The sequence below is a fragment of the Amblyomma mixtum genome, chromosome 2 (assembly GCF_055824585.1).
Source record: "Amblyomma mixtum isolate Tamu chromosome 2, ASM5582458v1, whole genome shotgun sequence".
NCBI classification, from domain to species: domain Eukaryota; kingdom Metazoa; phylum Arthropoda; class Arachnida; order Ixodida; family Ixodidae; genus Amblyomma; species Amblyomma mixtum.
Genome location: NC_143013.1, coordinates 236,851,673 through 236,862,891, shown reverse-complemented (window position 1 = coordinate 236,862,891; position 11,219 = coordinate 236,851,673). Strand labels below are relative to the sequence as shown.

The window sequence follows — 11,219 nt, the reverse complement described above, 5'->3', positions numbered from 1 at the left end:
GGGGTTCACACCCGCTGTGTCTACGTCTTGCGCCGCCAACTGCGACACATTTGCTGCTTCTCATATGGAACGCTCGAGCGCGCGCGGGGCGATGCTGCTCAGGTCCCAGTTTCTCGGCCGGCAGTCGATTTTGTAGTCGTCTTTCGGTAGTCTCGGTACCCTCGGGGATGGTACCCACTTCTTGGCGGGTAGTCCTCGCTTCTTCTCGGACCAGGATGAAGACGGTCGCGGGGCAGACCCCCTCCCCTCTATAAATGGGGGGGGGGGACAGTTTTTTTATTCGGGGTGAAGGTGCTACCCGGACAAGGGCCGCGACACGCCAGGAAGGCGGTCACGGTCGCGGGGCACCCGCCCCGCGACCGTGATTGCCTTCCTGGCGTTTATTGATTTTATTGATTTATTGCAATTTTACCTAAGCTCCACTTTTCTACATTTTGACAACCTGCCATTTTTGCTGCGCAATGGTTTGTGAAAAGATGAGCAGCGTTTAGATAGACATTTTTAGGGGGGAGTGGGGCGGTGGTTTTAAAGGTGTTTAGGTATGTGGACGATTTTTTAGTCCTAATAAAAAAGAAGACTCCGTTCACCGACCACTCTATAAAAGGTGAAGTTTTAAACGCTTTTGACAACCATGGACTTTTACGCATGAACTACCTGACACTTAAGTTTTACAGTTTTAGACTGAAAACTAATCTTCCTTGAAAGACACCTTTGCTTTTCCTGGGGCTACCACCCGCGTGCAAAAACAAAGAGACAAACAAAAACGACCAGTGCACGTTAGAAGACCCCTGGTGGCCGAAATTTCCGGAGCCCTTCAATGCGGCGTCCCTCATACTCTCAGTCCCTTTAGGACGTTAAACCCCCAAAAACCAAACCAAATAAAAAAAAAAGATATTTTGCCTTATGATTCGGTGCACTCCGAGATTGTAAAAAGAGCAATAGCTTCCCATTGCTTGGAGTCTCCTCTCAAAAAATTGTGCTCGCATCAATTGCAAGCTAGGGTCCCAAATCAGATGAGCCGGCTTTCGGCGGCTGGGCTCCCCTGCTTTCTGTTCATGTCTGTTTGCGAGACCGTCCTTCAAAAGGTTAGGCTCGAAACACAAAGATATACCGGAGGGGGCGTCGGTGGACACAGAAGCCACTGGTTGTGTCTTACAAAAAACCTCGCGCAGCTTGAAGAAAGTGGCCAACAGGCATTGCGCGAGTGTTGTTTTTTCGGCTCCTTACAAGCTGGGCAAGTTGTGTCCCCGAATGTTCAACTCAAGAGAGCGGGGATGCCAGATAATGGACGACACTTCGTGCGCCAAGTGTTCCGTAGGAATGGTCTACGCCATCCCCTTAACGCGGGGAAAGTTTTATGTGGGCCAAACTGGCCGCTTCATCAACGAGCGTTTGCAGGACCATGCCCGAAATTCATCAGAATTAAAGGATAGGTATGAACATTTGGTTGCGCACGCAATGAGTTCCGACGAATGCGAGGCGCGGTTAAATGAGGCTAAGATTCTTGGCAAGAGCACAAATAAAACGGCACGTGTTAGTCTGGAGGCGTTTGGCATAATGAAATTTGGCAGCAGGTGTGTCAGCACCCCATCTTTATCTGTATTTGTCTCCCATTTGAAATTTTAGATGCAGCAATCAACTAACCGATATGTTTTCTTTTCGTGCTTTTTTGGCTGCTTGCTTGCATCTCCGTACCTAGATTGTCGTCTTTGTTCGCTTCTCCTTTCCACCTTTCGTTCCACTTGAATCATCACCTTATATATGGTGTCTCCTGGTATCAACAAATTTTAGTTTCAGTAAAAATAACGCCTGCGTCTCGTTTTCGTTCATTCTGGTGGTTCGCATTGTTTGGCGCTATTTTTTTTTCTCCATCACAGAACATGCGTGCACGCGGTCATTTGCAATGTCTGTCCAGCGGGGTTCATGACCACAATAAGAGGCCCACTCTGGAACTGCCAAAGCTTAGAAGACATTATAATAACGCAGAGGGGCTTGTCAAATATTCTGAAGAGGAGGATACGCGCGTGGCTTCGTATCCGCTGCCGGTTTTCACCCCCTAGGATGCTCTTTTTGAATCTGTTGATATGAAGCGTGCTTGATGTTACAGCGCTCGAGCATGTTTCCACTTCTCACACACTCCTCTAACCTTACCCAACACGCTCCCTCCTTCCATAATAACCAGAGTCGTCATTTTGAAGTACTTTTTCTGTGCAGTAGTTCGAAACTTTTGACAAGTTGGAAAAAGCCAATTTTGGTTCTTAAACTTCCCTGAAAATGGGTAACGTTCCTTTTTCCACATTTTACTCCTGAAATATATTTAAAAATGGGAAATTGCCCGAATGGAACACAATAGATCGCAAAAAAGCTAACTATATAAAAATAACATTGTTACTAAACAATTATATCAGGGTCAAAGTCTAAAAAATTACTGACAATCATCAAAGCTACTACTGAAGCATGTGATTAGCAGTTGTACAGGCTACAACACCTTTCCCAGCCCCCCTCGTTGACGCTTTGAGACATTTCGTTCCAGATGTGTATAAAACCCTTGAGAATACATTTATTGAAAGTCAAGAATGCCCAGCCCCTTTTAAGCGCATCGCATTTCTTGCGTCGAAGTATCACATATTTAAGGGACGGTAGTTCCCAGTGGCGATACTACGCAGTAAAAAGTTCTAACTTTCGCGAATAGACGATTCGTTACTCTGTGACACTCATCACAGTCCGCTAATCAAGAGGAAACCAAGCCAAAAATGATATTTTGGGGCCCATAAGTTTCACTGGGAGACGTATGTGACATTCCAAGTTACAATTTATGTTTATTTAATTTCCCGAAATTTATTTGTCGACATATGCGAGGGATTCACGAATTTAGGAGTAAATGGGCTACTGATGTGCAACTGACGCTAGCTCGTGTATTAAAGTTACGTACAAGATGTAAGTTCGTGCTAGCCATTAATGAGTTCGGTTCAGAAGTGAATTCTGAGTGATAAAGGCTTGAAAGGTGGTTGTTGGAAAAATTTTCTTCTAACACATGGCCTCACCTAGTAATGGTGGCCAAAACATCTCAGGAGTCTATTAGATTGAAATATTGTAACTTCTTGCAAGTGCCCTTTCATGTGTATATATGACCTCTAAAAGCCCCCGTATCCTTCTACCAATATTCCTTTATGTAATGTCCCAGACGGAACACTTAAGGATATTTTAATAAATGATGATGATGACATATTAAGTATTCTCAGGCAAATAAAGAACTGAATTGAATTGAATTTAAAGCTCCCGATGGTCACAGTTTAGAATTCTTAGTACCAAACCAAGTTTAGGGGCCATTTCTAGTGCGGTTGAGTGCTTCTGGGACGCACGGACAGTTCATCCTAAAGGAGGTTAGAGACGGGAACGCACGCAGGACGACCTCAGTAAAATCTTAAAAATGATTATAACGCCGATTGTGGGAGAAGTACAGACAATGAAACGCAAGAAGCTGGAACACAAACCTTTTATTAACATATTTTATAATGCAAAATTGTGTGGCCGCGGTCATTGTGTTACGATACACGATTCAAACTTAAATTTCAGCCTTCAGGGAACCAATAAAAGCCATAGGATGTACACTTTGGTGGCAAAAGCGATCTTAAAAGATTTTCGATGTTACTTTATCCGTTACTAAACAAAACATTTTCGTTTTTCCTGGACCTGAAAAGTAATCTGAAATGAGAAACTGAAATAAAATAATGATAACATACGTTGCTTCATACTCGAACTCTTTTAATGAAAGAACAGTTTGTACGAGTGCATCCCGCCAGGCCAGCGGTTTGAAATTGATTCATCTAGAACGACTTCATTAAGGGGTTTAACATGAAATTTTATTCTTTGAGGAAGTGGAAGTCTAATTAGAGAGGCCTTTTTACTCAGATGAGAAGCCGGAATAGACGGAAGCAGGCTAATGTTTGTCGCAATTTTGACCATGACCAAACAATTTAAAGGGTTCTCAAACGCGAAGTGCTCAACGTATTTCTCTATCACGTGTTTCAAATGTTTCTTTCCAAGACTGCAGAACGCTGCTTCAAGCTCTTACTTGGCCTCAAGATCTTACCACAGTGTTTCACGAGTCCAGCAGCGGTAATTACTACAAAGACGTGGGCCTTATAAGCATAAGGGCGTTCGGATACGAGTACGTGTAGACAGTCAAGTTGCCATGATTAATCCAATCAATGGAGCCAATGTCACCGTCGTAGTTGCCGTTTAGATTGAGACCGTTCAGGTTTGCTTTGAAACAGTTGTTATACCACCAGCCGCCTTGGTACTTTGCTGCACAGTCGGTGCTGGAGGCTCCATCGTTGTCCTGGTCGTATGTACTGAACATCATGCCGTCAGAGTTACTCAAACTGTCCCAGCCTGTGACAGAATGGAAGAGACAAGGTAGCAATAAGATGCAGACAGTGAATTTTAGATAAGAACAATATATCCGGGATAGATCTTATGAAGTTTATCTGAGCCACGTAGCGAAATGCTTTTTCGACGAGTCATAAAGATCCTGCTACTAGACGGGGACGTTATTTTGGCTTGCAGGGGGAAGAAATGCTTATTGGGTGAACTGTCTCTTCCAAAAGTAAAATGTGAGCAAAAAGATGGCGATTCTGACCGACATCAGCTAAGTTATTAAATCTTGAGCTTTCTTCTATTGAAGTCGACTGACGCCATTTTGTTAAATGATGTGTCAGGCCACAAACACAGGCGCTGATTACGACTTAGGCTTAAACCTGCACGCTACTCTCTGAGGAGTGTTTCCGCATTGATGACGGAAGGAATAGCAATATAAACGCTGCATGTTTGCAAAAGCGACACATTCTGATCCTTAAGCCCCACTTTAAAGAAACTCACGCGAGCTTGTGGTGCACTTGTAGGCATGCTCGCGTGTCCTCCTAAATGGCGCGCACTGTTCATCGACTCATTATGGAGAGCCAAAGTGCCTCGCATTGCATTGGCAAGATTTTAAAAAGTATATAAACTAATAATAATTTTCTGACGAGGTACAAATATTTATTGCAAGGAGGCGCCTAGCAGTAATCATAAGAAGTTAACGATTAAAGTTAACCAGCTGTCTACTTCCGTCTTAGCCATTTTCTCATGTCCGCTATGCACTAGATATGCACTAATGTCTCACCTTGTGGTCCCAGGAACTTGCCAATGTGTAACGCGAACTTGTCAGTTTCGCTGTCAACCTGGATGGTTTCGTAGTTGATCGACAGGCCGTCATCCGTCGTGTTGCTCAGAATTACTCGGAGGGTCATGTTCTCGGCGCCCGAGGTGAGCTCGTGCAGGGCTCGGTTTCCTGCATGTTGCACACATTTCAGTTGTAAACAATTCATTTTGGAACGGAAGTCATGCCAAAGCGAGCCGCGCAAAGTCACGGAAGGGATTGCACGTGGTGCATGTAAGAAACAGGCGAGTCTGAGCAGGGCTGTACGCTGAGCGCGGGTAGGGCTAACGCAGAGGAGGGGGCAGTTTGGGGCGAGATAGCAGCATTTTCCAGAACAATAGGGAATCGGGGAGCCACGCTCGGGACGTCTCCTAGGAAATACGCTTATTTCTTGGCGTCCAAAAAAAAACAGCTTTTATAATTAATTTGTTAACAGTACTTTGTTATATTCACCAAATGTCGTGAAACAGGGTGAGTTGTTTTAGTGGACTTTTCATGTACTTTCACTGCTCAAACAAAGCATGAGAAAGTAAAGTAGTTGAAAAGAAAAAAGTGAGGACCATGATTACTGACTAAAATCCCCAGTGACGAGAAAGCTAAGCCAGTGAGAGCATAATCAAAAGAAAGGAATTACAAACGATGAAGTTTGAAACAGACAAGAAGAAACAAAAAATCATAAAAGAGGGCAGCCCTCCATGAAAGCACAACTGTGCCGATGAACTTTTGATTTTCTCAAGGTAGTACAGGACGTTTTTGCCTGTATTTGTGATCCCCGTGAACATTTTACCAACACCTGATACATCCATTCTGTAAGTAAAACAGTGTATGCTACACTTGGCGCTAATGTACCACAGCGCGGACAACTTTTACCTGTTCCAAGCTAGGTAGTTTTTTGCCTTTCTTTCGAGGCTTGTAACGGCATTTTAGGAGCTAGAAAAAAATCCCATCGAAATACACGCAGCGCTCTGTGGTGCACACGTTAGAAAATCGGCGTTTGCCCGTTTATGTTCACCGCCTGATATAGATGTCTCTTGTTGTCGTGAGGACAATTGACTTATGACAGTACTATCAGTATTATAGTATTATACAATATTATAAATTTTCACTCGAACCAGAGAAAAAAGCCATTTGTAAATGTAATGCCTGAGGCTCAAATCCCGCATTGAATACAATCGAGTTGTAAAAACAGACCACGCTTCATTTTTGAATTTGAGGTCAGCTTCGCAGATGACGTCTGTATTGACTGGACACCGCTGTAGCTCCAACTTCCACCATTCCTACCTCGACAAGCCACGACTTTTGTGTCTTGCTTGTGCGTCGGCTATTGCGTCTACGAACTAACGTTCCTTTCATATTCCCGTGGCAGGGACCCCGCCCCGATACGGTGGACGTTTTCCGCCCAAATGTTGTACAACTGGGTGGACGCTAAACGGAATCGGCATGCTGCGAACTAAAGCGTGGCGTGCGTGCGTTGGTAGGCTCGCGCTCAAGAGAGCGAATATGAGGTTACCTGCGGGACCGAATAGCGTTTAGTGTGTGACACTGATTCCCTCTCCACATCTCTCGGAAGCCGCGGTGTCGGGTGCGCTGGTAGGGAGTAAAGTGTACAAGTTGTGTTAGTAAACGCCGAGCTTGGGGCTAAACAGCGACCAGACGCGGAACGACTATAAAAGAGGAATACTTACTGCTGCAAACAGCCTTGTATTAGGTGCATTTTTTTCTGTCTGACTGAACGACACCCAACGAGTCTCTTATCCCGCTTATACCGACTCCCGCTTATCGCATCAAAATAGCGTAGGAACACGCCCTATTGTGAAACCAACGTGTTCGGGACGGTATCATCCTAGAATGTTGTACAGTTTTCCTGCAGTGCCTTTTATGCTAACACCTATTTCGGAGATGATCTGCATGATCGTTTCAAAGCCGCTGTGATACAATTTTTTTATTGTATTTACGATTTACTTCCGTGATTGTGCTTTTCTCTATGTAATCTCAATATGGAGCTTTAGTGAGAATGAAGATAAAAATAAATGGCAGACGATTATGATAGCCAGCAATGCGAAACTTGAGCGCCGCTCTCACGGCTTGCAGTTGGAATGTTACGGTGCTAGCCACCCTCCTGGATCGTCCCATGGCAGCAGCCTTCCAAAGGTCATTTCGCTCTGTTCAATGGACAACAAGTTTCGCAAACTACAACCACATCGAAAGAGGCCGACGACTACGACTCGGAAGAGAGGAACGGCAGCCTAAGAGCTGCGCTCTAAAAAATGACGGAGCTAAGCAAACCATGCAGCTTTGCAGCGATATTCTGCGACAATCATGCGCACTTAAGAAGCACACAGATTTGCTCCTTGAAGTGCAATAGCTTTGATAAAACGTATGTGGCAGGAGGAGTTGTAATGATCGGCGCAGAACAGATGACGCATTTGTCGCCATCAAGAGCAATAGCTGTTTACAAATGAGCATAGAAGCATATGGTGGAGGCGATTCGGTCGATATCCCTACCTTGAACAAGATGCAGGAACAAACTCAGTTTCAGCACCACCTTCTTTATACGCGGCACGAAACACTTAGAAGGAAAAACGAAAAGAAGTGTCAATATCGCAGAGGTCTACCATCTGGAGCCGTGAGTAACTGACAAGCATATAAGGCTACCGGAACACTGCATCAAAAATCAGTGTTGCCGCATAACTGTGACTAACTCTGGTACGAACTGCGAGAAGTTTATTAAACTTCAGCCCTAGACTATAACGTAAGCAGAGTCGCGGGTGCCATATGTTAGAATACGCGAACCTCCACCGATGCACGAAAAGCTTAGAGTTTTTACCCTTCACGAAAAGGTCCTCTGGATGCTTTCGCAAGCATCTCATACGCACTTCGGGGTAATTTTTGAACGCCTCTGCGCGTAAGACGACAGCTCGCCTCAATTCTGCTGACAACGGCCACCAACTTTCTGGTGGTATGGTGGTACGAGACTCCGCGCGGATGAGCGACTGGCAGTAGTATCGCTTGTGCAACCAGGCAGCGCTCACCTCGGTAAAAGCGTCACGGGGCTCCGCGCTTATCTTAGCGTTGGCCTTATCTCAAAAGCCAATTTCACGGCTTTCGTGCAATGCAGCAACAGCGGTAAATTGACATGTTTTGTGAACGCTCGAAAGCGGTTGAACGATAAATCTTTCCTGAAGATCCACTGGTATCTTATCATCTCTTATTTGCAGCTTTGCCGCCAGGTTTTGGCCTTGCCCTAGCCGCGATTCGCGCTTCTCTCGAACGCGCAGGTTGTAGAGCGCAAGTTCGAAAAAAAAAAAGAAACGCCAGCCTATACGAGAAGATGTGTTGTACGGTACGGTCGTATGCGGAAGCTACGGGATTCAATCCCCAGGACAACCAGAAGAAGAGGTAGGGGTGTTGTAATATTTCTGAAGCTTTCGTTTCATCACAAAGTGTTATGAGTAGCTTACCGATCCAGTACTCCTTAGCCGGGTCGCGAAAGCCGGTTGCGTACTCTTCCCAGTCTCGGTGGAAGTAGAAGACCCCGTTACCAAATTGTCCCCGCCTTACGACGACCTGCGACAGGAGATATGAAAGGACACCAACAACATAAGAGCAGCAGCGAATAGTATTTCCTTTGTAAAGATCCCGCTTGGACGGCATAAAAAAGAGGCGGAAAGGAGGTGAAAATTCTGCATACTCGCTATGTCATGTGCTATTCCACTAACAAAAAGGTATCCTAGGCATATGCTTAACTACAATAACACTGGCTAAGAGACTAGTATTTCCCTGAAGTTATCGCTGTATGGCCGTAACCATTGCTTATCAAAGTAGTGATGTACAGCCGGCCAAATGTTTAGCTGTCGAGCACGACGGCCGCTTTTTCTGCGCTACTGCGGTTTACGACGAAGCAAACTTGCGCACAGCTCAATATTTAGCACTGGCTTTGTGAGCCTGTGCTTAGATTTGATATTTTCGCAAATTTGCTTCGCCATAAGCTGCAGGAGCACGGAAAAGACGGCCGTTACGCACGCCTGCTAAAGATTTGGCCGGCTGTACATTGTATCGTTCACTCATAGTAACTTTTAATCAGCTTACCCTGTCATTACCTTATTACGGCCACTGGAAAAGTAACAACGTAGTGCTCCATAATCAAACTGCTCAAAGATCATAAAAGGTTTCTAGTAGATGTTCCATGAACCACAAACATTAGGCAATCATGACGCAGAGTTTAGTCTACGCATGAAATTCTCGAACTCCACCTTTCGGAAACACTTAAAATAACAGACTTCACATAAAACTACCCCTCGTAATGCACGCTGAAAATTTTTTTGTGATATCTTATAATACATGCTGCTGGAAACAGAGGAGTGTGGAAGTATGCAGAAAAGCGCGCATGCTGCAAATTCGGCAAAATAAGGTTCAAAAATATTCCCAATACTGCATGAAAAGAAGTTAAGCTTCCGTACGCTACTCTTAAAAACTTTGTGCTGTCCTTTCAAAGTATAGCTATGGTGACATATATTGTACGTATGAAATTAAGGTTGCTGTGTTTAAATTTCGTTAAACAAAACATTTCGTCCTCCCGAGAGCATATTCATATCATGCTATCTAGTTACAGGCGATCGTGCTTGTAATATTGGACGTAGCTTTTTACCGAATTGTCTACCTGAGCTTCTTGAATCTATTTTCAAATATTGTGGACAATGGGACGCTTTCTTGACAAGCCTGCATCAGAAAGCGATGTCATGTGAATAATTTTGTATATTATTGTGGTTAATCTTAATACCTTCAACATACTCATAGTTACAATGCTCATTAAATCAGTTTTCACTGAACGCAATGGTGATCGGCCGGTGCTACACAGCGGGTTTCAGCGGACATTGATCTCGATAAGGAGCAGAATGCATGTTTGTGAATGGCCATTGGGATCTCAGGGGCTCTTGCGAGTAGCCTCGCAGTCACCAAACGCTGAGCAGTGTAGATATGTAAACTAGAAATAAACAAAATCACCCTTTTTAATTATGACATTTTGTTCCAAGCTTACTTGCTCATCAATCAGTTTTATTCCGCAGTCAAAACGGCACTTTTGACGTGTAAATAAACTGATGGCACTATATTCGTCCGCCGTGTCCCTGCAATCAGTTTTTGCACGTCTCTTAGGTTTGCGACGACCGGGAACGACAAGTTCCCTACATGTGCTGGAACGGTAGTAGCTACGGACACGTAAAACAAGGCTTTGCGTGAGCATTGACATTGAGAAGGAAGCTGGACGAAGAGCTCATCGCAACTAACTTTTTTTCCAAGAAACTTCAATACATTCACGCACGTATTAGCGAGGCAAGCGCTAAAAGAAGACATGGTTTGGTCATATTACGAGTGCACGTTTCTGGCCGGAGACATTAATACACAAGTAGCTTCTGATTTTATCAAACATCTATTTATTTTCCAGACAGGCTGCTGGATCCATCACACACTCCTGACGCGCAGGTGTTGGTTAGATGAAATGTCTCTACTATATCCAGCGTCACTTGATCCCAGTGGTGGAAGACAATACTTGATTCAAAAAACAACAGAACGCAACAGCGCTGGTGACGCTTGCTAAAGTGTATAGATTTTCTAAAGAACTTGGATATTCTTGTTGATATCTGTATGCCAATCTGCTAAATATCCTTCATTCTTAAATGTTATTGGTTGCATACCGCTTCACCTTAAGTCTTTTGAAATCCCTGATTCGAATGTGGTCCTGCGCAGGCGATTACCTTTCCTCTGATAGTGATGCTGAAAGCTGAAACGTTGATTTCTATTTGCTTCAGGACTTTTGTGCACCGTTGCATAAAATGAGAAACTTCTTAGCGAATAATTTTCCACAGCACATGAGAGAATAGTATAACACGCAGTTGACACCCTTTACATAACTCACCGTCCAGCCGCCACCATCCGTCTCCATATCGCAGTACACTTTCTGACCGGAAGAGCCGGCCGCCTTGTGGAAGAGTGTGTATACCCCGCTTGCTTTCTGGCCTAC

At 44.4% G+C, this 11,219-nt stretch overlaps 1 protein-coding gene across 1 annotated transcript in view; it reads right to left on the bottom strand.

Moving 5' to 3' along the window:
* Positions 1-3,478: 3,478 nt before the first annotated feature.
* LOC149363034 (techylectin-5A-like) overlaps positions 3,479-11,219 on the bottom strand; it is a 61,621-nt gene continuing 53,880 nt past the window's right edge. The window contains exons 3-5 of the mRNA XM_089573336.1: positions 8,662-8,767; positions 5,165-5,332; positions 3,479-4,395 (exon numbers count right to left, since the gene is read on the bottom strand). Coding sequence (XP_089429462.1) covers positions 4,127-4,395; positions 5,165-5,332; positions 8,662-8,767 — 543 coding nt within the window. The 3' untranslated portion in view covers positions 3,479-4,126. The remainder of the gene's footprint in view (positions 4,396-5,164; positions 5,333-8,661; positions 8,768-11,219) is intronic.